At 41.6% G+C, this 26,445-nt stretch overlaps 1 protein-coding gene across 3 annotated transcripts in view; it reads left to right on the top strand.

The window, feature by feature from the left end:
- The first annotated feature begins 3,880 nt into the window (after positions 1 to 3,880).
- JHY (junctional cadherin complex regulator) overlaps positions 3,881 to 26,445 on the top strand; it is a 61,620-nt gene continuing 39,055 nt past the window's right edge. For all 3 annotated transcript variants that reach the window (XM_068556370.1, XM_068556369.1, XM_068556368.1), the window contains exons 1-2: positions 3,881 to 4,194; positions 19,150 to 19,669. In XM_068556370.1, coding sequence (XP_068412471.1) covers positions 3,881 to 4,194; positions 19,150 to 19,669 — 834 coding nt within the window. The remainder of the gene's footprint in view (positions 4,195 to 19,149; positions 19,670 to 26,445) is intronic.

Genomic DNA, 26,445 nt, shown 5'->3' with positions numbered 1-26,445 from the left:
AGTGTAATATTCTACACGTACATAAATGTATAGCTTAATGAATTGTTATAAAATGAATATCTATGTAAACAGCATTAAAAGTCAGGAAATACAATCTCAAAGGCACTCTTCCCTAAAAATCCCCACCCTGCCCTGCCCATCAGAACTGACCACAATCCTAACTTTATGAGAATCACTACATTGGTTTTGTTTTCATAGTTTTCTTTACTAAGTATGCATCCATAAACATAATACAGTTTAATTTTGCCTTTATAAATATTTATATACAAAATTATTTGGGTTTTTTTAAAACTCAATGTTATCAATATATTTTTAAGATGCCTGTGTCATTGCACACAGCTGTGTTTCATTCATTTTCCCTATTGTATAGTATGTCAGTATACGGAATAGTACAATTTAATTAACTATTCTATTGTTGATGGACATTTCAGTTATTTCCAGTTTGGGTGCCCAGAAGCACACACAGTTGTGGGGTAAATACCTAAAGGTGAAATTGCTGAATCATAGGGTGTACACGTTCTAGCTAATGTCAAGCCATTTTCCAAAGTGTTTGCACCACCTCACACTCCCATCTGCAGTATATGAGGGGGTCTTTGCTCTACCTCCTCCCTAACCCTGGGCGCTGTCAGATATTTTAACGCGTGCCCAACTGGTGAGTATGGAGCTATATATAAGACCACGGTGGTCTTAATTTATCCGCTTCTGATTATTAACGAATTAAGCACCTTTTCAATCAACAACAGACAGTTATTGGCCATTGGGTTTCTTTTGTGAAATTCCTGTTCAAGTCATTTGCCCATTCTTTAATTGGATTCTTTGCCTTCTTAACTTGTAGGAGTTCTTCACGTTTCCTAGCAGTATGTGTTGCAAATATCTCCTCCCACTCGGTGCCCTGTCTTTCCTTGCATTACGACTTTGGAAAAGCCAGTGTGACCTGCGAGCGGCTTCTTCGAGAGCTCCCGGGGAACTGGGAGCTCTCCCGTGGCCACCGTCATCACAACGGTTCCCACCCTCTCCACCAGGACAAGACAGGGCACGGAGCTATTGGGATGCTGGGGCCTGGACCGCACCGGCCCCGCCCTCCCGGTGCGGCCCCACCCACGGCCGTGCCGGCCGAGTCGCGCGGGGCGGGCCCTGTTGGCCCCGGTCTCCAGGGCAGCGCTGGGCGACGCGGGGCGGGACCGGGAGGCAGCCGGGCTGCGGAGGCGCTGAGGATGAGGGCCCGCCGGGGTCGCGGCAGCCAGGAGCGCCGGGCAGGTGACAGGCGGGGTGGGCGGTGCGCCAGAGGAGGGGATCGGGAGGGGTGGGACTGAGAGTGGGGACGGCAGGAAACCTCTCGAGGAAACTGGATCTGGACGGGGAGAACTCAGAGGTGCCCGCGCCGGGGAGCACTTGGGACCCAGGCGGGACGGGCAGACGGTGGCCGAGGCAGGGACGGGGCCCAGGGGCTGGTGGCCGGGATCTGGAAAGACTTTAGCGCCCAGACTCCCAGAACAGCCCTAGCGTGGGTTGATTAGACCGGTCCAGGGCATCAGACCCACCGGGCCCATCACTTCCTGGGCCTTAAAATGCTCCTGGTTGCCCAGTCTTGTCCATCGGAGAAAAGGCGGGGGGTGGGGGGGGAGAAAATAAACCCAGCTCCCCTTTGGGCAGCTTCGGGCTTGTTCCAAAACAGGGCAACTTTTCCTCTACCACTCATCTTGGTAGGTGAGTCCTTAAAGCAGGGCTCCTTTTCACCTGCAGAAGGAAATGTGTTTCTCCCAGTACTAATGGGCTAGGCCCAAGGTCTTGAAGGGACCCCTAGGGAATTAGCCGTTTCTTAGTGCCACCGGTTTATCCCTGTCTGTCTTGTTTACTTAGGAGATGTGTCAGCCCCTCTTGGTCAGAAATTCCAGTGAAAAACTTTGTGCCACTAGGCAGCAACATTCACTACATTTAAAAGGCCCACTTTTAATTTATTTCAGCTACCAGCTTTTGCTACTTTAATCCCATGCTTTTATGAAATCACACCTTCCACAGAAGACCCAACTTGGATGGTATCTGCCTTTGCTCTCTTCATAATCTCCCAAACTTCATTAATGACAAAACTTATATCTTCTTCTATGGACATTTTTAACTGATTAACTCCAAGAAATCCTAGTCTATGTCATTTAAAAGAGAAATTGAAGGGACTGAATTATTTCATGAAGAAGCAATTCCAAATTGAAATATAATGATTATTTTAAGCTTTTTTCTTTAAGATCCCAAGTACAGTGACTTGAACTCTTAAAGTAAGACTGGTGTTTATTACAAACTGTTTCAGTTAAAATGTGTTAGTATTTGAGGGATTTGCCACTTTCTAAAAATATCCTAAAAGCAACAGTTGATCTGCTTATCAAAATTAAAATAATATGGTAGAATGAAATTCGTATTTTTAAAGTAAGAGAATTAACACAGCAAACTGGTCTGTGCAGTTTGACAATAATATGTTAGTCTACCAACAAGGGGGAACTTTGAATTAAAAAGAAAACCATAGATATTTAAATATCAGATGTATTGAAGTACGAATGTTACCTTTGGTCTGTTTTGTTTGTTAAGGTGCTTTCCTCCAAGGAGTTGAGGATGTTCCTTGGAAACATTAGCAACAAGGTCAACTAGGACTAGGAAGAAGGTCGTGTTATTTAATTAAAGAGAGGATTTGCCCAAAGAACAAGAGCAAGCCATTAAAACAAATTTTACAGTAATCTCTGATGAGAAAGGTTGTTTCTGTTACCTGACCTACAGAAAAAACAAAAAAAACAAAAAAAAAAACAGCACAAAGGCAGTGAGATGGAAGACAGAGCAAATAGAAATGCCAGGTAGAGATGAAAGGAAGCACATCCAAAAACACCATTTCCTTTCAATCCTATCTGAACTCAAAGCATCCTTTCCGTAAACCATCTCGTGAGTCTTTATGACAGCCCTTTGAGACAGGGAGGGCTCACTTGGAATCATACTCTTAAGCTAGTTACAAGGGACCCGAGCTGTTATTCAGGTCAATCTTCCGCCCACCCAACATTCCCCAGAACAGCATTCCGTTAAGGTGGGTGGACACCCAGCCTCTGCTATGAATCACTGAATGGCAGAATTCACAAGGCCACCAAATCTTTTGTTGAACAGTTTTAATCATTATCATGGGTGTTTTTTTTTTTTTTCCTCTGAGCTGAGGTTGATCTCCATGTAATGTCCACCTAAATTACACATTCCTACCTAACAGCAATCTGGATATCAAAAAGTCTTCCAAACGATAGAGTCAGCCAATACAGGTCTAGGAGCAAAACAGCTTCCATCAGCTTTGCAGTTCCAACTGTGGAAACCATACTCTACTTCTCTCCCCCTCCTTTATTTTCCAAAAGGCAGACCCTGAACCTGTTTTTACTCTGTCCATAAATACTACTGAACATGGCATATTTATATCAGTGCCCTGGGTCTTGGAAATAAGGCATTGAAGTACTGTCCATAATTAGCCATTTCGCTTTGTCCGGGCTTATCTGTAACAGGCCCTTGGAAGCTCAAAAAAGGAATCCAGTCATTTAATTTTCTCCATAAAGCTGCATTTGATTACTCAGACTGTTTATGAGCTCTACATCAGATGTGTTTCTGTAGAGAGAAAAACATAATAGTTTTTCCAATAGACCTTTCTCATACACACAGAAGGGGGCATACAAAAGCCTGCAGGTAATAACAAGTCTCTCTTATTTAATTTTTTGATTAACATTGGAATTAAAGAGATTTCAGTAGTCACAGAGTAACATAAATGTAATTTTTTTAGGCAAATTCTTTTGTGAGCCACGACTTTAAATATTCAGCCAGCTGCTGCCATCCACAAGAGTATCCCTGTTCATTTTTGTATTTTCTCAAGATGATTCATAGTAAATTAATTCCCAAGCTCTCTATTCAGTCTCCTGTTCATCACACCAACTTCAAGGTCCAGTCCACAGAGCCACCTTTTAAGAAAGAAGACTTACATTTGATTTCAAAAGACTCTTTGGAATCTGATTCAGAAAGCCTCACTCAAGAGACCAAGTCCCAGTCTAAACCTGAAGACCGAATTCAGGACAACGACATGGACCCTGACAGCTTAGAGGAGGAGAACTTGAGCGAGACGGAAGAGGAAGCAAGCAGAAAAGCAGCTCAGACAAACCTCCATACCCAAGATGCTGGTGCGAATAACAGGTAAGGAATTGGCTTGTGTAAGAAAACAGTGGGTTCCGAAATGCATTGTTACATAATTACTGGTACTGTCCCAAGTGAAAGTAAGGACAGGCTCTTGGTTTTCGCTTTTTTGTTTTTTGTTTTTAATTTTTATTTTATATTGAAGTATAGTTGATTTACAATGTTGTGTTAGTTTCAGGTGTACAACAAAGTGATTCAGTTATACATATACATATATCTGTTCTTTTTCAGATTCTTTTCTCATATAGGTTATTACAGAATATTGAGTAGCGTTCCCTGTACAGTAGGTCCTTGTTGATTATCTGTTTTATACATAGTACTGTGTACATGTTAATCCCAAACTCCTAATTTATCCCTCTCCCCAACCTTTCCCCTTTGATAACCATAAGTTTATTTTCTAAGTCTGTGAGTCTGTTTCTGGACAGGCTGTTGTAATGAGCACCTTTGTAGTGTGTGTGAGACAGGTCTCCAAGCAGCTAAGGACAGCTTGGAGCCAAGATTTTTGTCACATTCATTTCTATTTTTTAAAAACAAGCATGGGGCTTCCCTGGTGGCGCAGTGGTTAAGAGTCCACCTGCTAATGCAGGGGACACGGGTTCGAGCCCTGGTCCGGGAAGATCCCACATTAAAAAAAAAAACAAAAAAACAAGCATGGACTTCCCTGGTGGTGCAGTGGTTAAGAATCCGCCTGCCAATGCAGGAGACACGGGCTCAAGCCCTGGTCTGGGAAGATCCCACATGCCACGGAGCAACTAAGCCCGTGCACCACAACTACTGAAGCCCACGTGCCTAGAGCCCGTGCTCCGCAACAAGAGAAGCCACCACAATGAGAAGCCTGCCACTACAACGAAGAGTAGCCGGGCTCGCCGCAACTAGAGAAAGCCCACGCACAGCAACAAAGATCCAACACAGCCAAAAATAAATCAATAAATAAATTTTTAAAAAAAAAAGCACAAGAAGAGAATAGTTACTAATAATAAGGGCATTTGCATTTCTTATGCTCCTTATTTCCTATCCATATTCCAAGTGTCTCCACTGCTATGACCTCACCTTGCAGAAATCCCAGAAAGCCTGGTCTAGCAGAATGCCATGACTTGGAGCCAGGTGGTCTTGAGTTGGTCCAGGCACTGCCGTTTAGTGTATAATTTGAAATAAGTCCCTTCAGTCTTTTGAGGCTCACTCTCTCATCTGTCAAATGAGCCAGCCTGCTTCTCTCACAGGACTGCCATCACTGTCTGTAAAGGACGTTCTGGGGGTAGAAGCCTACCTGAGCTAGGAGAGGTCTACCTTCCCGGGCATATATAATCACATAAAGATTTAATTTCTAATAATCAGTACTTATGGGGTATTAAGTTTAGGCTACAAGTCACCAAAACATCTAAGAGGATTTAAATGAGTACACTATTACTCAGTTTTAATGAAAATATAAATGATATGCTAGAGTACTGAAGTTAAAAGCTATTGATTAGACAGGGGTCTTGGGATGGTGGTAAAGTACAGAGCATCTGAAGCAGACCATGTGGGTTCAGACTGTGCCACTGACCAGCTGTGTGACCTTGGCCGAGCCCGATTGAACCCTCTCTGCCTCAGTTCCTCCTCAGTAAAAATGGGACCGTAATAATAGTTACCTCACAGAGTTACCGTGAGGCTAAAATAAGTCTATGTATATATATAAAAAAAGTGCTTCGAACAGTAACTATAAGTTCTGTATGTGTTAGATTTTTTTTAATTAGGGTTAAAGTAAATTGAGGAAAGTTTATTGGAAGGCCTAGAACTTGGGCAGGCAGGGTTTTGGAGACTAGGTAAGATTTGGGGAAAAAAGAATAGAATTAGAATGAATGTGTGTGGCACGTCGAGCCCCACTTGATGGCAGAGGATCTGTTCTGAGTGTAGGGAAAGTAGACAGAGGAGGGGCCTGCTGACAGGGACTGTCGTGGAGTGCCCCCAGCCCACGCCGCGGGTAGGACGTGGAACAGAGAACTCAAATGACGTGTCCCAAGAATGCAGTCACAGCGAAGACTCGTGCGGGAGCCAGAATGAGAGCCCAGCCCTGAGTCTTTTTCTTCCTTTCGTCTTTCCCTCTTTCTCTCTTTCACTGGAAATGTCAAGTTGAATCGAGCTCATTTGCTTCTTAGGGGATCTCACAGTACAGTACAGTAAGTCCCCGACCTACGAACCTTCAAGTTGCAAACTTTCAAGGATGCGAATGTATTATAACCCTATTACAGTACAGTACTCTACAGCCGATTGTGTTAGTTGGGCACCTAGGCTAACTTTGTTGGACTTACGAACAAATTGGACTTACGAACTTGCTCTTCGTATGTCCACTGTACAAGTGATAAATGCTGTAACTGAGGTGCAGCCATAGAGCTGGGGGGCGAAAGAGGGGCTTAGGAAGGCTTTAACCAGCCAGCCGCCCCTGACTGGACTGGGTTGGGCACACCCGGAGGAGAAACTACAGGTTCTTGAGGAGGGCAGTGAGATGAAGCAGTGTTCAAGGAAGATTATTCTGCAAGCTGGTGCATTATGAATTAGAGGGTAAAAACACAGTGGACCAAGAGACTACCAGATGGTAATAATTACAATGACAACAATAACAGTAATGACGTCTCTTTTGAAAGGCCATCTCTTTTGAAGAATTTCACTCAATTCTTCATTGTAATCCTGCAGGAAAGTGCTGCTATTCCCATTTTACAGATTAGGAAGATGAAGCTGGCAGAGATGAAGCCACCCAACATCAGAGTGCTTTGTTATTGATGTTGAGGTGTTTTTTTAAATACTTTATTTATTTTATTTATGTATTTTGGCTGCGCCGTGCGGCTTGCAGGATCTTAGTTCCCCGACCAGGGATTGAACCCGAGCCACAGCAGTGAAAGCATGAAAGCGCCAAGTCCTAAGCACTGGACCGCCAGGAAATTCCCTGAGTATTTTAATCAAGAAAAAATTCTAACCTACAGAAAAGTACAGAGAAAAATACCATCTCACCCTTATTGCCATGTTTGTTTCAGATATATTTTTTAAAACATAAAATGCTACAGATAGTTTCCTGGTTCCCCTTCTCAAATCCGTCCCCGTCTTCCTCTCAGAGATAACCAACGCATCAATACATACATCAATACATACTACTCTTTTTTTTTTTGGCTGCGCCATACGTTATGGGGGATCTTAGTTCCCTGACCAGGGATATCAAACCCTCGCCCTCTGCAGTGGAAGCACAGAGTCTTAACCACTGGACCACCAGGGAAGTCCCAACCTACACATACTCTTATATGAGTGTATATCCTTCATAGCAATCTTTTATTCATTTCCTTCATAGGTAATTTATCATTAGTGGAGACATATGTTTATAAAGAATTGATAGGACTTGGTGACAGTTTAGAACTGGGGTTGGAAGCAACAAGAAAAGGCACAGACTACTTTAAGGTTCTAACAACAATAGCATTTATAGAATGCTTGTCCCGAGCCCATCCCTGTGCCAAACGCTTTTCATGTTATCATCTCATTGAATCCTTATGGCAGCCTCCACAGGGGGACACTATAATGATCCCATCTTGAAGATTGCAAATGAGGCTTAAAGAAACCAGTTATGTTATACCCATTTATTCCACCGGGTGAGTGGTGGAACAGAAAACTCCTGCAGTCTGACTCTATGCTTTAAACCAGGGGTCCCCAACCCCCGGGCCGCACAGCAGGAGGTGAGCGGCGGGCCAGCGAATGAAGCTTCATCTGCTGCCCCCCATCGCTCCCCATCACTCGCGTTACCACCCGAACCATCCCCCCCTCCCCAACCCCTACCCCTGTCCATGGAAAAATTGTCTTCCACAAAAGCGGTCCCTGGTGCCAAAAAGGCTGGGGACCTTTAAACCATGTTTGTATTGTAGCTCTAATCTAAGAGAGTCATAGTCTCCTAGGTAATAAATGGTACTTTTATTTACTACGGGGGTGGGAGGGGCATCGGAAAAGAAATATCTTTTGTGGTGCACAGGTATTCTTGTCTGTACTTTTACGATGAAGAAACCAAGGCAGGGATCCATTATGTGACCTCATTTCCCCAATGTTGAGTTTTTCCTCTTTGAGTGGGGCTCAGAGACCTGACTTTAACCTTGCTTTTTACCCAAGGACAATGTAAATACCACTCAATATATTTCAAAATAAAAAACCATACTTACAAAGTCAAAAGCATCGTTAGGGCCTTGGTCTTCTGACCCAGAGATCCTTAAATAATGGTATTTTCCTTGGACGGATTTGCCTTGGAAATCCTTAATGATAGACTATAATCCCCAGGGTTAGAATGGGTTACAGCCCTAGTAATTGTTTGGCTGTACACTGCTTCATACATTGAACATTTACAGGACCAGTTCTGTACTACAAAGGAAAGCTGAACTGAAGCATTTAGCCAAGTAATGCCTCAAAAATACCCTTCAGGTGAGTGTTTTGTTACTGGCCCCTTTCTCTGCCTCACTTTAGTCTTGGAAACCTTTCTTAGGTGTATTGTTACTTGGATCTGAGTAGTTTACTAGCCATGAAATAGACAAATTGATCTCAGGCTCTCAGTATGAAATTCAAGAAGACTTTCATTTCTGTCAGGTAGATGGCATTCTGGGAATTGTAGTTCAAAATAATGAGTCAAAGCCTTGCCTTAAAACGGAAGAAAATCTCTTTCTTCTTGCTTTTATGGGCAACCGTTTTAAAAGCTGCCTGACAAAATCACTTGAACCCTACTCTGGTGTTTTGATGTTACTAGAACCCCCTCAAAGCAATTACTCCCTTGTTCCTCAGCAAAGTCAAGCCACAGTTCGATGGATATGGATTAGAGAAAACCTTTTACTTAATGGAAATTGGAGCAGCATTGACTGCAGTGAATGAATCAAGAGTGGAAAGAGGATCTTCATATGATAATCCTTAAACCCCACTCCAGAACTAGCCCCATGACACTCGGCACTCAGAAGAAAGAGATCAATGTAATTCCTAGAGCATTAGAAATAACCTCTTCAGCTCTGGGGCCTTCTGAAACCTCATATGTTAAAAAAAAAATCAGAAAGCAGCAGTACAGTAACCAGTATATGTGTTTGATAAGGTCTTATTTACAAAAATACTTCAATATAATTAGCTACCATTTGTAGGACTATTTGCTTGATATATATACTATCTCATTTATCCTTACAAGAGACTCTTAGATATCGGCATTATTATCCCCGTTTTGCAGATAAGGAACCAAGGCTCTGAAAGTTGTGTAGGTGTACGTAGCTACTAAGTGGCAGAGCCAGAAATTTAACTGAATGAACTCTCTTTTAACATCAAAGTCTGAGCCTCTAATTATAAGTATCTAGATAGGTGATCAAGGGCTGATCTGGTAAAGGATTCAGTTTTGCTCTCTAACAAAAATTAAAGGTATAACAACTTCAATATGGAGTAAACTGAGGCCAGATTAAATATGCATGTAAAATTATAAATTTTAGTAAAGTAATACAAATTTATAAAGGATCCTGTGCCCTCAGAATACTATAAATATTAATGCCATTTTACCTTGGGCAGTAAGGTCATAGAGCCTATATTCCTCAGCAGCTCTCCTGGGAAACGGAATGTTTTCATTCATTGAGCTCTCTCTCATCACCTGGGAAGTGTAGCCTTCACAAAAGATCCCACGTTCTGTCTCATAAACCACCGTGTGCCAGAAATTACTGGGTGGGAGATAGGCACAGTAAGGTATTCTCAGTTGAACTGAATTTCAGAACTGTCTGAAGGTAAGAAAAGGACTCAGGAATAATTATCTGCATTTTTATGGTGGTATATAATTTTTCCTCTCAAACACTTTCATATATAGTTGACTCTTGAACAAAATGGATTTGAACTGAGCGGGTTCACTCATATAAGGATTTTTTTCAATAAATAGTACTGCAGTAGTACAAAATCCACAAATGGTTGAATTAGCGGATGTGGAACCGTGGATACAGAGGGCCAGCTCTGGGACTTGAGCATCTGTGGAATTTGGTATCCCCTGCGTGTCCAGGACCCAATTGCTCGCAGATACCAAGGGACCACTGTATGTTGTTTCCGATTAATAATGCAAGAATCAAGTGAAATATTGAATGATGATTTCTAGGACTTCAGTAGCAGTATGGGATAAGCAAAACAGAAAGTGGGTAAAGGGAGACTTAGTAAAAACTAAAACTCAGTATTTTAATTTCCCCCTCCAATTTCCCAGACTGTTTTGTAGGACACATTGGATATATTTAAGCTGAGGGGAGATTACTTCCTCTTATAAGTGTTGTAGAGTTTTGTTTTTTCGGTTTTTTTTTTTTTTTTTTGCTCTGGTTGGGAGAGTAAATGTGACACTTGAGGCTAGATCTAATATTCTAGTATAACCAAGAACATTCTGAGAGCTTCCAGGAGTCGACTCTCATTCCTGTTAGTTTCTAGCAGCATTCATCCATGTTGATTTATATTATCTTGATTAGGTAGATTTTCAATTTAAGGCCATTGGCTGGCCAACCTCTTTCAAATACATTCTACTATATACCGAATTCTAGGGGTTTCACACAGTATTTGGGGATAGCTACTAGCGTTTTGGTTATTTATTTCTGATCACATGGGTATAGTCATAGCAGAGAAGTGACTTGTCGTAGGCATTATCATTGCTGTTTTTTAAATATAAATTTATTTATTTATTTATTTTTGGCTGCATTGGGTCTTCATTGCTGCACGCGGGCTTTCTCTAGTTGCGGCGAGCGGGGGCTACTCTTCGTTGCGGTGCTCAGGCTTCTCACTGCGGTGGCTTCAGTAGTTGTGGCACACGGGATCAGTAGTTGTGGCACGCAGGCTCGGTAGCTGTGGCATGGGCTCTAGGTGCGCAGGCTCAGTAGTTGTGGCACACAGGCTTCAGTAGTTGTGGCACACAGGCTTCAGTAGTTGTGGCTTGCGGGCTCTAGAGCACAGGCTCAGTAGTTGTGGCGCACAGGCTTAGTTGCTCCGCAGCATGTGGGATCTTCCCAGACCAGGGCTCGAACTCTTGTCCCCTGCATTGGCAGGCAGATTCTTAACCACTGCGCCACCAGGGAAGTCCCATCATTGCTGTTTTATGCTCACTTGCTCACAAACTATGCAGCAGTCAAACCCTGATGCGCTCCTCAGAGCAGGCACGGTGCCATCGTGACAGACAAGCAGAGGAGGGAGTAAGGCGTGTGCCTGGGCATGAATTGTGTCTATCAGAGGCACAGTCCCCGCCAGAAATGCTAAAGCCACTGTGACTCCTGGGATTTTATTGCCCTTGGAGACGACCACGAGTTCCTTTCTAGCTTATTTGCAAATGCGGATGCATTACTGTGTTAAAATAAGTAAATAAATAGTGAGTTTGAAACCTCCCAAAGTGTAATTTAAATTTACATCACCTGCAATCTTGCAAGTTTATCAAGAGGATTAGGAAGGTTGTAACCAATGGATTGAATTTAAAATAAATGTTTTTTTTCCCAATACTTATATACATCGCTGAGTTTCGCATGATAGGCCCAATTCAATTTAAAAATTAGTGAATTCTGAGAGCTGTTAGGACTCTTAAAGGTCAGTCTATTCCTTACTGTAAAAGGAGAAACCTGAGGCCTGGAGTGCATAACAAATTCACCCAAGTTCACACAGCTGCTCAGTGGCAAAATCTGGACCAGGACCCAGGTGTCAAGACCTGTCTAGTGCTTTTTCCCATGAAGTCACAGCTACCTGGCAATTCTGTTGCTGTAAATATCTGGCATTTAAAATACAAGAGACTCTATCTAAAGAAAGTGTATGCACCTGGAAATGTTGTAAATCTGGGTCCCTGGCTTTTAGCCATTGTTTCTGGAGAATGAAAAGAATATCCAAGCCTTCCACAGAAAATGTCTGGCTTGATTGAGCACTGTAAACTCTCACTGAATGAGAGGAATTATACTTCTAAATATGTTCTGTGTCATACAGCATTTCCCTTGTGAAGATGCAGCCTTTGTTTCACATAAGATAATCTTAATTAGAAATGAGGTACGAGAATTTTACATTGCAATTACTAACACGCCCTCTTAAGATAATTTATTTTCATTTAACACTCAGATTGTCCTTGAATCAAGACTGGTACTAATAAGAACTTGGGGCAAATATCTGGTTATTTTGCAGCCATAAACCTGTTGTCAAAAAGAAAAAGAAAGGGACTTCAGCTGGAATTATCTAAACTATAATTGCAGTAAATAAAATTCACTAGATAACAATCCAGTCCCTTCACTTGAGTGTGTTTCTAAAGACAGTCTTTGGCCTTTGGTTCATTAAACTACCTTTCTTCTATTAAGATGTTTAATATTTTTAGCAGAATAAATGCCTGCATTAAATGAAATTTTCTGGGTTGTAAATAGCCTCCCCAAAGCATTTCAGTGTACTTGTGGAACCATTTTATTTCATACTTGCAAAAGTGATTTTTTAATCCTTTGGATTTATTTCATTTTATTTACTTAAAAGCTGTTGATAAAAAGATTAAGATGAGCACAGAACTCAGAAATCCTTGGAAACAATTGTCAGTTTTATAGCTCCTTAAAGAAGCATTAAAAACTTTACACTTAAACAGAAATTGAATTTGCTGTTCATGTGCATAAAAGATTTAATGGCATATAAATTGGGAATAATTGTTCTGTTTAAAAGGATTAAATTAAACCTAAATCAATAATAACATGTGCAGTTTCAATTTAACTGCCTACTTAAAATAAAGTGGCAAATAAATAACTGCTAAATGATTAACAGCAATGCTTTTATTCACCTCCTCGACAGGCAAAATGACCAGTTATTGAATATTTTACTATGAGTGCAAAGGATGTTCATTGTACTAGAAACATGCTCTAATTTTAGTAATTTTTTGATTGAATACTAAACTGAATATGAGGCTCTTCGTCAAATGGAGATTTGATTTTATTTGGACTGAAGTTGTCACAGTCATGTTCAAATATGGTCCATTAGAGCCAGCAGATAGGATGGCATATGCATATGAGACCACCCTCCCCTTCCTCTCTGCATCCGTTTCTAACCTGGGCATCTGAAGGGCAGACCTGGCATCTGTTGTCTGAACAGCAACAAAAGCATTGTGTACTCATCGTCTGTGTAACCTTCCTATCAAATGGGGAGGGAATGAGGTGTTTTGTGTGCACACGATTACTGATGAAGGAGCACTTCACACTCATTTTGTCCCAGTGTGTTGACCTGGACCACACAACACAATTGAGCTTCTCCGCACACAAGCTCAGAACAATGGGGTTCTTTAGTATCATGTTCTATTTCAACCACTAGATTTGTTTCTGTGAAGTATTACAGCTTTCCATGCTCGATAGTTTGCAAAACATAAACTCCCATTTGTCTCAACATATGGTTTCCATCAAAAGGGGAAGAAAGGGGCATGTTTTAAGATAATCATTGCAGGTGTACACGGTACAGTGTAATTAAAGCTCTTAGAAGAGCCACATTTTCCGATTCTCATCTTGTAAATACACATTATTAGAGTGTCTCTTCAAACGATTGGTTCAAAAACATCTTTCGCAGCCAGAGCAACTCATTATGTTTGATTTGTTTCAAACCCTTCTGTATTTTCTAGGTTTCACTTAAAATATCAGTCTTTTTCAGGGCATGTGAGATTGCTTCCGTGGGCATCTAAGAATGGCAATTTGTTGAGGCTAGAAATTACAGCTCTTTCTGAAGGTCTAAAGTAATTGAATTCTCCCAGTTTTATCTTCCTCATCATCTTTCAGCAGTTCTTAAAATATCTCATCATGTGGAAACACTGACATTTCTTAATCCCATTTCCTAAATTACAGTTCAAACAGATTCTCCGTGCTGCCTAGGTCGTGGTAAAAAAAAAATTGGATTTTTAAAGATAAGTGTTCATTCTTTCAGGCCACTAAGGTGCCACTTAGTGCATCATGAGCCAACTTCGTGTCCTGGAAATAACTTAAGCCCTAGGGAGAGAAGAATCCCATGAGATCCATCAGGAGGAAGCCATAGTACACACCAATGTTGTGTCATGGTGACAGAACACAACACACAGCAAGCAAAGATCAGTGATGGAGCTTGTTGGCATGTGCTTTTATAACCGGCCCTTCCTGGGACCTTCCTTACTCCATGCCAAGAACATAGTTCTAAGCATATATACGTATATAAATGTGCTTAATACTCTCAACGACTATGAGGTAGGTACTATTATTTATTTTTTTTTTAGGTAGGTACTATTATTATCCTCATTTTATTGATGAGGAAGCTGAAGCACAGAGAAGTATAATAACTTGCCCACACTCCCACGGTAACTAGTGGCACCAGGGATTGAGCGCAGGCAGTCCGATTCTAGGACCCTTGTCCTTTGACTTTCTACGGTACCATTTCTCAGAACCAAAATACTCCATACCATTTATTCCATGAGACTGAGGGGTGTCTATAGCCCTGACTATGGACATCATGCCATCATCAGCTAATGCTAGTTAAGTCTGGTGACCGGTCTGAGTGCCAGTTTTCTTAGTATAACTGCAGAGATGGAAGTCAGGGACTCCATTTCCTTCAATCATCAAAGACTACCTATTTGTTAAAAAGAGTGGGCATTCCTCGCTTATTGACTCTTGTGAGTTCATCATAGGATCACAGAACAAGAGAGTTGGAATGGACTTTGAGATATCATCTAGCAATTGGATCTGGAAATAAGAGGTCAACATATTTTCATTGATAAACAAGGTCTGTCCTCCTAGTTTAAATGCCCATAACATTCTGTACTTCTTTCTGCATCTAGTTTATTACTTGATTATTACTGTTGGTGCATAAGATCCGTCTGCCTGTCTTCCTCACTCAGCAGCCAGTTCCATCCGCCTGTTTCTGTTTCACTCACCGCTCACCTCCAGTGCCTAGTACGTGGGGAGCCACTCAGTACATATTTGTTGACTGGCCAACTGACTGACCGACCGATTCACTAACTCCCCTAAGGCAGGCCCTGCAACAACACCTGCTTTACCACCACCTCTGGGATTGGCTGTGTGATACAGGGTGAGTTACTGGACAGGAGCCAGATCCCAGGGCCAACTGCCAGGGTCTATATCCCGGCTCCACCACGTATTAGCTCTGAGACCTTGGAAAAGTGACACTCCAAGCTTGTTTCTTCATCTATTAAATGGGCATAATAATAGCACCTCCCCATAGGGTTGCCATAAGGAGAAAACTAGAGATTCACTGTAAGCTTTCCCTAGATCAGCACGTGGTAGTGTGTGCTATCTTCCCAAAGCCAGCACTCTACAACTCACCCAGAAAAGCAGCAAGACAGTGGGCTCCAATAACGTGTGTTACTTTTAAAGGTTGCCAACCCCTGCTCTAAAGAGTGCAGAGGACAGGGCTACCTGTTCTAAAACTTTGCCCCAAGAAACCATATGGCCTCTGTACATAATCCTTTCCAAAAACTCATCATTTTGCCTATCCAGAAGTATTTGTCTTACTATAACATCTTTGCTCTCTAATTAAATGATTTTTGCTTAATTAAATAAATCCAAACTCTCAAGTTAATGTAGTTAAGCCAAACCCTTCACAGAGTTTACAAAGCCCTTCAAGATTTCACCTCTGCTTAAGCCTGAGTTCTAATCCTCCCACCCTCCATTTTATCCACGTAGAATTTGTTCTTTGAAAGCCCCATGTTCTCTCTCCCCTCCATTCCTTTTTACGTGTTGTTTCCTCAGCCTGGCTTACACTTGCTGCCCTTCTTAGCCTTCGGTCTCAGCTAAGCCATCACTTCCTTCAGAAAGCTTCCCTTTCTCCCAAGATGGGATTGGGTGTCCCTCCTGAGTCCTGATGGCCCCATGCTCCTCATCAGGGCACTCATCACTCTGATCACAAATAGCTCATTTCCTGGTCTGTATCCCCCACTAGGCTGTGGGCTCAACACTGTATCCCCCTAACTTAGTATGTGCTCAATAAATATAGAATCAGTGAACGAGCAAATGCATGAGGAAAGTTAAATTCTGTCGAATCAAGTGAATGAATGAACGAGGAGAGTTAGACTCACTTTTTCCTTTCAATATATCATAGATACGGGAAATGGCATGTTTCTTCATTTCAAAAAATCTTTATATCTTTATTTACTTGAAGATGTACTTTCATCTTTGCTTCCCCATCTAAACAACCACTGCTGAACCTTATACTTAATGCAGCACAAGATAAGCCTTAAAATCATTCACTGATTTGGTCCAATGCAGGACGTTTTCCTGCATGTTTAGATTCTAATTTACTGCTGTTGGGTTTTTTTCAAATAAATATCTAATGCTCAGTAATTGACTGAAGCATCACTTGTTGCCTCTTCTGCCCAGAGCACAGGGTAGAGGTTAGGGAAGGAAGGATAACCCTCTGTCCCTGCTGCCCAGGACCTTAACCAGGTGAGGAGATACAGTTGCCATAGTGAAAAGTGAAATAAGCACAGATACAGAACATGAAATAAGCTATATTGTCTCATTTTGATTTTATGCAACCTTGAGAAATAAACAATAAATATAATTGATCCCTACTTACAGATGAGAGAAACCGGCTCGGAGGTGACATGATTTGCCAGCTGATGCACAGATAGGTAGTGGCAAACCCAGAACTTAAGCCCAGGTCTGTCCAGTCCCAAATCTAGATGATGCCCTGCTGGCCCCCTCCCTGCCCCTGGGACACTTCATGCCCAGTGACCCTTGGAGCAAAGTGAAAGGCAGGGCCAAAAACTCCTGTAAGTTCACGTGAGGGGACATCACATGGAGAAGCCTTCTCAAAGCCTCAGAGGCAGGTAGCCCTGTGGAGTTTCGGGAGTGGCGAGTTGCACGGTTTGATGTCGATTTCCTGACAAATATGGACCATCTCCATTCAGGCACTTTGCTGGAGGAGAATATCATTTTTCTTCCCTTGGTGGAAAAGGAAGAGCAGCCTATCCCAAGAAGTTTTCCATCTTAATATGCAAACTAAAAATTCAAAGTGACAAGGGGAATTCCCTGGCAGTCCAGCGGTTAGGACTCAGCACTTTCACTGCCGTGGCCCGGGTTCTATCCCCGGTCGGGGAACTAAGATCCCATCCCGCAAGCCTCGCACCGCAGCCCAAAAAAAAAAAAAAAGACACTAAAAATTCAAAGTGACAATTAAGCAAGACTTAGGAGTTGGGGCTTTCTGCTCTAGTTTTTGCTTGACATCAAATCAAAGAACTCTAGGTCCACATTAAGAAGACTAAATTAACATTAGGGGCACCATTAGTTTGTTTACCGAGCATAAAATTATGTCCTCTATAAACGGGAATATCAAATAGCATAAAAAGCCCAGATGATTTACATTTTCTTTTTGATTAGAGGATTGCATCTACTGTACCAAGGAAAGAAAATCTCTCCCATTTAGCTTTTGAAGATCAAAGCAGCCATTAAATATGGCATATTACCAGCATTTTTTTTCTTTTTTGGTTAAGACTAGGAGGTACTTTACAAATTGAGATCGTCATGGAGAAAAGGGAGGACTTTATTTGGGGTCGTATGTACTGATTACAGACCAGTTCACTCCCCTCGGGCTGGACCCTGTGCTTAACCTTTTATTCAGATAGGGCTGTCTACAGCTTAAAGCTCACACTGACCTGTCTACTGATTTTGTGTACATAGACGTGACCAAGAGAGTACAAACTGAGAGCTTTCAGAGGCACCATTTGATTCCAAAAGTTAGGGATCTTTCTATAGCACATTTGATAAAATCTACAAAGACGGAATGAAGTCACAAGTAAAAATCACTGATACAGGAGGATGAACCTATGTAGGTATTCAGTTGGGATAAGTCTTGCTTTCCTCCCACGAAAGGCTCAGACTGAGTCGTTGTTCAGGCAACAGTCGAATTTCCCTTCCCAGATAAACAGCTAAATGTGTAGCTCACTAGCTAAGTGTGAAATCCATCTTATCTTCAGCAGCTTGTTACTTATTCAACTTACGGTGTGTCTTAAGTAATAGCATTCCTTGCATCAAGGCCATTTACTGGTTTAACATTATAGACATTTGTTTTCCAGCATATAGAAATTAACCATCCCCCATTTTTTTTTTTAATATTTATTTATTTATTTATTTATGGCTGTGTTGGGTCTTCGTTTCTGTGCGAGGGCTTTCTCTAGTTGCGGCAAGTGGGGGCCACTCTTCATCGCGGTGCACGGGCCTCTCACTATCGCGGCCTCTCTTGTTGCGGAGCACAGGCTCCAGATGCGCAGGCTCAGTAATTGTGGCTCACGGGCTTAGTCGCTCCGCGGCATGTGGGATCTTCCCAGACCAGGGCTCGAACCCGTGTCCCCTGCATTGGCAGGCAGATTCTCAACCACTGCGCCACCAGGGAAGCCCCCCCCCATTTTTTTTTAAATCACTGAATTGTACACTTTATTTTTAAAAAAATTTTAAAATATATTTATTTATTTTTGGCTGTGTTGGATCTTCGTTGCTGTGCACAGGCTTTGTCTAGATGCAGCCAGTGGGGGTTACTCTTCACTGGGGTGCGCGGGCTTCTCATTGCGGTGGCTTCTCTTATTGCGGAGCACGGGCTTTAGGCATGCGGGCTCAGTAGTCACGGCTCGCGGGCTCTAGAGCGCAGGCTCAGTAGTTGTGGCGCACGGGCTTAGTTGCTCCGCAGCATGTGGGATCTTCCCGGACCAGAACTCGAACCCGTGTCCCCTGCATTGGCAGGCAGATTCATAACCACTGCGCCACCAGGGAAGTCCCCATCCCCCATTTTTATTCCATATTTCAATGAACTTAGATAATTATGACTTTTTGCCCTTATGTGTAGTGTGTAGGTCTAATCTGAGCCTGGGATGTGTCTTTCCCATGTAGACAGTAAAAGGAAAATTGTAGGAGAAAGATGGAGATTGATTTCGAATAAGATGATCAGCTAAAGAGAACGAGTAAATCTGTTTGGATAAAGGACTTGACATTTCTTTTCTGCTTTGGGCAGTCAACAACCCATAGAAGACAAATACTCAGACCTGCGATATGACCCAAATTGGAAGAGGAAAAAAGAGGAGGGGAAGTTGTTGGCCGTGGAAGCATTGCCAGAGTCTGTGAACAGCTCTGCAGAAAATCTGACTTTGAATCCACTTTACCCTTCCAAGGAGACTTCGATGGAACTCTCAGGGGGGAAAGGTGAACAGAAGAAGAGCCCACAGAGCACAGCCACCTTACTTGGGAGTGAGTTTTTAAGCCCAAACTACGAGCATGGTGCCCATTGCAGCGGGCCGTTTTCAGCACTGAGCAGCAGTGACCTGGAGGAGAAATCCAGCAACCTCTCTCAGTACTTGAAGAGTTCAAGTTCACATAGTGAGGTATTCCTGCCAGGATCACGCGGACCTCGGCGAAGGAAGTCCAAACAATATTTTGTGGAAAAAAACAAGCTGACTTTGGGATTACCCACTCCGAAAACGGACTCTTATCTTCAACTTCACAATAAAAAAAGGCGGGAAACTCACCCAGAACAGGTATGTAGCAGCTACTTAAAAATCCCTTCTGAGCACTAGACTGGAATTTGCCTTTGTTTGAAATGGCTAGGTATCACTTCCTTTGAGATGGTGACATCATTGTAACCACATGGCTGAGTAAAATGAACTCCATGTACCTTGCCCCTCTTTGAAGAATCAGGGGAATTATTCCACAAATTCTTGAGAGCAAAATAAAAGCCATCAGTGGCTTACAGTGCTGTAATTCAATTATTATATTCAAAATGTTTCTATTCAAGGAACCGTAGATTTTTTTTTTTAACTGTATGCTCCATTAGATAAAATACAGGGCCGAGAGTTTGATTCCCTATGTTGGTTGCCTTTGTTCCCACTAAGGCACTGGTTTTCAACCCTATTAAATTCCTCCAGTACATTGGAGGTGCAATGACACACTCATATCAATAACAGCAGCTCACTTACAGAAGTGATTCTCAACTTAGATTCTGTATACATATTGGGTGGTAGTGCAAGGAGGACAGGATACAACATGAGTATTTTTTTAAATTATCTAGTCGATGCTATTATCTTTCTATTATCTTTCCAACTGCCATTGATAATCACTGTACTGTCTTTTATCCTGTGCAAGTGATGTGATACCATTTTGAACTTTAGTCTCCCCATCTATAAAACTGGAATAATAATAAGTGCCGTCCCTTTCTCATCTGATCGTTTTGAGGGTAAATTCTATCCCAGATGATGGATTCAAAACCTGTTGGAGGACTTCCCTGGTGGTCCAGTGGTTAAGACACCACGCTTCCACTGCAGGGGGCACAGGTTCGATCCCTGGTCGGGGAACCAAGATCCCGCATGCTGTGCGGCACGGCCAAAAAATAGAAAAAAAAAAAAAGCCTGTTGGAGCCAGTAAACTTAGTCCTATTTCATGGGTGTACCTAAAGATCCCATCAGCCCACTTCCTAGTTGATATGTTTGTGAACATGGAAAACAGTGGCTGGATCAATGCATCCACCACCCTTATTGAGGAGACAACTTGAAATTCATCACCCACTAATGTGGGATCATTTTCAAATATGAAGGAGAGGTTATTACATTAAATAGGCATGCCCTTAGACCTCTCCCAAATTCAAACAGGTATTATGTAGAGTACTCTCACCTGTTCTAACCTGTAAGTATTTCCTGATAGAACAAGAGGGATGAGGTGGGTGAATATTTGTGATTTTTTTCTTCTTAATTGAGAAACTCCTTATACGGTCTTAAATGATTATGTCACATCCTTGCCTTTGTAACTAATAATAAAACAAAGGAATGGGTGTGTATATTTAGTTGATTATCAGAATGAATACTTAGCTGACTTCAAACAGAATTTTTAACATTTTTGACTCAGTTTTAGTTGTTAATGTACTTTTCCATAAAACTTATGTGAAATTTTGAATTTTGCTTGGTTGCTCATTTTAAAATATAAATTCTGTGAAAAATGTTTATAGCCAATAATTTCTCCTAGACTAGGACAATATTTTTCCTTTGTTTTTAAATGTATTCTCAAAAGAGAAGAGGCAAATAGTGAGGCCAAAAAAATTACTTATATTTCTAATAATAAAAGTGAAAAAAGATTTATTATAAACTGTTTAATTGATTTTGTAATTGCTAATTTTTCTTAATAGTTATAACTTAAGTTTGCAAACAATATCATGGTGTGTTCCCAGTGATTCCATAGCATAATTTTCTTCTCATTATGCCAAGGAGGAAACTTTAAAGCATTTTAGGCTTGCCCAGTCTGTAAGCTTGTGAATTATTCTTTGAAGTGGCCATTGACTTTGTCCCCCACTTTCTCCAGGTTCAAATGTTTAAGGGCTGATTGCTAATTATATTCAAAATTGTTGCTTCACCATTTTCCAACCTATATTTCCTTCATTTTACTCCTATTCTTTTAAAAACGGATACAAATCAGTTTGACCTCACGATGATAGAATGATAGGTGTAACTTGTTTATTGAATTATAGTCAGTAGCACGGAGTGTGTTCCTTTCAAATCATTATTTATATATGCAGTATGTGCAGGTTTTTCTACCAGTGCAGATTATATGTCCCCTGATGGGCAGGAACTATGCTTTGCATTTATTTTTAACCTTCATGGTAATTAGCCTAACACATTGTAAGGGCTCAGTAAGTATATGGGAAATGAAACGTGTCTGTCTTCCATCACCTCCAAACTATTCGCCACCTCCTTCTCTTTACTGTGATTTCAAGTTTATGTGGGAGAAACGGTATTTCTAGAGCAGTGGTTTGAAGTTCTGGCTGGATATTAGATCCGTCTGAGAAAAAAACCCAGAGTGATTCTCAGCCCCACCCAGACCAGTTTACATATCTGGGTGAGAGCCCGAGCATCAGTATTTTTTTTTTAAAGATCCTCACGTGGTTCTAATATGAAGCCAGGTTTGAGAAGCATTGTTCCAGACTAGAGCAGTGGCTTTTGTCCTTGGCTTCACATTGGAATCACCTGGAAAATGAAGAGAATACTGGTTCCTTGGCCTGCAGCCCTGAAACTCTAATTTAAGTCATCTGGGGTACACTGTAAGCATGGGGAGCTTTCAGAGCTCCCCAGGTGTTCCTAGTGTTTCATTAAAACTGATCTAGAGGGCTTCCCTGGTGGCGCAGTGGTTGAGAATCTGCCTGCCAATGCAGGGACACGGGTTCGAGCCCTGGTCTGGGAAGATCCCACATGCCGCGGAGCAACTAGGCCCGTGAGCCACAACTACTGAGCCTGCGCGTCTGGAGCCTGTGCTCCGCAACAGGAGAGGCCACGACAGTGAGAGGCCCGCGCACCGCGATGAAGAGTGGCCCCCGCTTGCCGCAACTGGAGAAAGCCCTCGCACAGAAACGAAGACCCAACACAGCCAAAAATAAATTAATTAATTAATTTTAAAAAAAAAAGCAAGGAACATGACTTTTAAAAAAAAAAAGACTGATCTAGAGCAGTGATTCTCAAACATTAGATGCATCAGAATCATCTGGAGAGCTTGTTTCTGGACCTAACCCAAGGATTTCTGATTCAGTAGGGGTAGGGTAGGGCCCAGGGATTTGAATTTTCTACATGGTTCCAGGGGAACGCCACTTCTGCTACCAGGCCAACACTTTAAGAACCACTGATCCTTTTTTCCCTCAAACTTTAAGATACTTATGAACGCCCTGAGGATCTCGTTAAAATACAGATTTTGATCCAGTAAATCTGGGGTGAGACTCAACAGTCTGCATTTCTATCAAGCTCCCAGGTGATGGCAAGGCTGTTGGTGCTTGGACCACACAGAAAGAACATAAAAGGTTTTTCAGAAACCTACAGTAACAATTGTGCAAGTCAGTACCCATTGACCCTTGATGTTTGCAATGGCTGATGGGATTATTTTGTTGATTTGGGGGTGGGAGGTAAGAAGCTGGAGTGGCGGGTTTGGTGGCTCTTTTATATTCAGCAGCATCCATCTGGAAGGTTTTCATATTTGAAAGTCTGTTTTCCCCTACTCATTTCCTTGAAAGAGATGACAAATATCTTAAAACTAGAAATATTGAAAGGATAAATGACCTCTGTTGTTCAATGAATGAGTAAATGTCAATTACCATTACACGGCCAAGAAAACCCAGCTTTTAATACATCATTTTGTTGCAAGCCTCCATGCCCAGTTGAATCAGACAGGGTCTTAAGCAGTGTATTGTATTTGGGAAGATTTGGAAGTAAGTCTAAGAAGTTCACAACATCCCAGTAAAAAATGTGAACCTTTTTTTTTAAAAAAAATAAAACTTGAAAAGTTCACATTAAAAAAAACAGGCAAGAATAATAAAGCAGGGATTTCCCTGGTGGCGCAGTGGTTAAGAATCTGCCTGCCAATGCAGGGGACACGGGTTCGAGCCCTGGTCCGGGAAGATCCCACATGCCGCGGAGCAACTAAGCCCGTGTGCCACAACTACTGAGCCTGTGCTCTAGAGCCTGCGAGCCACAACTACTGAGCCCACATGCCACAACTAGTGAGCCCACGTGCCACAACTACTGAAGCCCGCTTGCCTAGAGCCCGTGCTCCACAACAAGAGAAGCCACTGCAATGAGAAACCCGCACACCACAAGGAAGAGTAACCCCCGCTCACCGCAACTAGAGAAAGCCCGCATGCAGCAATGAAGACCCAATGCAGCCAAAAATAAATAAAATAAAATAAATTTAAAAAAAAATAATGATAAAGCAAGCTCTGCAAATTAAGAGTCATAAGAGAATCTAGCCCCACTAGATAACAGAGTATATTGTAAGCCTCAATAATTAAATAGTAGGGTAATATTTAATGCATATACAGACAGAAAAATAGAAGAACAGAATAGAAAGTCTAGAAATAGAACCAAATTAGTGTGAGAATATATGATCTGATATTATGATTTGATAAAGGCAGGACCCAATTTGAGGTCCAAAATCTACAAAAGACTGATAGATTTGGCTACAGTTGACCCTTGGACAACATGGGTTTGATCTGTACAGGTCCACTTATTTGTGGATTATTTAAAAAATACATACTACAGTACTACACGATCTTTAGCTGGTTGAATTCACAGATACAGAACTACAGATATGGAGGGCTGACTGTAAAGTTATACATAGATTTTCAACTGTGTGGAGGGTCAGTGCCTCTAACCCCCACTTTGTTTGAGGGTCAACTGTACATAAATATCAAAAGCTTCTGGGGCTTCCCTGGTGGCGCAGTGGTTGAGAATCTGCCTGCCAGTGCAGGGGACACGGGTTCGAGCCCTGGTCTGGGAAGATCCCACATGCCACAGAGCAACTGGGCCCATGAGCCACAACTACTGAGCCTGCGCGTCTGGAGCCTGTGCTCCGCAACAAGAGAGGCCACGATGGTGAGAGGCCCGTGCACCGCGATGAAGAGTGGCCCCCGCTTGCCGCAACTGGGGAAAGCCCTCGCACAGAAATGAAGACCCAACACAGCCAAAAATAAATAAATAAATTTAAAAAAAAAAAGCTTCTGCAAGAAAAAAGGCATAAGAAAGCCAAAATATAAAGAACTAGAAAAAATATTTCTAATTTATATCACAGCCAAAACACTAATAGCTCTAATATATAAAGAGCTCCTAGAAATCAATAAGAAAAAGACCAATATCCCAATATAAAAATTCACAAAAGATATGAATAGATAATTCACAGAAAAGTTAATACATATGGCTATTAAACATACAAAAAGATATCCAACTTTGGTCATTATAAGAGAAATCCAAATTAATACTACATTGAGATTCCATTTTTCATCTATAATTAAACCAACAGAATTCCCAGTTTTTGCCCAGTTTACCTCTGGGCAAAAAAGTATAGTCAAGCTGGTGAGAGAATAAATTGGATTAACCAGTATGGGGGACAATTTGTTAATATCTACTTAAAATACAAATACTACATACACTCCTTGAGAAAGCAAAGCATAATGGCCAAGAGTATAGGTTTTCGAGCCAGGTTGGTTGACACTGACACCTGCTGGCCATCTGACCTTGGGCAGGTTGCTTAACCTCTCTGTGCCTCAGTAACCTCACCTTTAAAATGGACATGATACTAGTACCTTCCTCAAAGGATTATTAAGAAGATTAAATGAGTTAATATATGGAGAGTGCTTAAATCAATGCCTGGCTTATAGCGAGCACTATATACATGTTAGTAATTATTATTTTTTAAATGGACCCAACATCCTCCACTCCCAGGAGTGTATCCTAGTTATATGTGTGCAGTTTTGAAATAACCCTTGAACAAAATCATTCATTTCATCCTCATTTCTAATAGCAAAAGATTAGAAAGTACCCAGATGTCTATCATTTGGGGAATGTGTAATAAATTATAGTACATTCATATAACAGAGTACACTGTAGCTATTAAAAAAAAAAATGAGATGTTCCTCATGAACCATTATGGATGGACAACCTATCAGGATTTATTATTACTAAGAGAGAAGCTAAAGTTGTATAGAAGTGTATACAGTACAAAAAAGTGGGGAGGAATAAAAATATACATATCATATTTTCTTGGTATGCTTTAAAAAAGTGAGAAAAGATACATAGGTGGTTAATTGTAGAGGGTGGAGGGGGAGTAGGGTGGGAGCAAAACTTTTCACTTTATACCTTTCCATATCTCTTATTTTTGAACCATGCCTATGTGTTTACAATATACAGTGTTTTATAGGAACCCTGGTAACTTTACACCCCCCTGATTGCTCAGGGTCACCTAAATTGTACTTTTGCTTGAAAATAATGGCTCCGAGTAGAACCACTAATTTTTAAATTCAATTTCTCCACAATCATTTCACCATTTTTCATAGATCTGTTAACCTCACATTAAAATGCACTGGAAAAATCACCTTTGAATACATTGCAAGATCTTAGTCACATGATGTGTGAGGCAAGGAACTGATGTAAAAACCAACACACACTAGAAGGCACCTAAGTATCACAGTCGGCCAATAACTTTGCTGGTGAATATTCAGTACTTACTTTTATTTATGATTTGTTTCATAACCATAAGTATTTGTCTGAAACTCACTAGAATTTGAGTCAATTTATGATCTACCATTAAAGGAAATTGTCTCTTGAACAATGAGCTACCTTTTTTTTTTTTTTTTTGGCTGCGTTTGGGTCTTCGTTGCTGCGTGCGGGCTTTCTCTAGTTGTGGTGAGCGGGGGCTACTCTTCGTTGTGGTGTGCGGGCTTCTCATTGAGGTGGCTTCTTTTGTAGCGGAGCACGGGCTCTAGGCGTGTGGGCTTCAGTAGTTGCGGCACGTG

Source organism: Eschrichtius robustus, chromosome 11 (assembly GCF_028021215.1).
Source record: "Eschrichtius robustus isolate mEscRob2 chromosome 11, mEscRob2.pri, whole genome shotgun sequence".
NCBI lineage: Eukaryota > Metazoa > Chordata > Mammalia > Artiodactyla > Eschrichtiidae > Eschrichtius > Eschrichtius robustus.
This window is presented reverse-complemented; position numbering and strand designations above follow the sequence as displayed.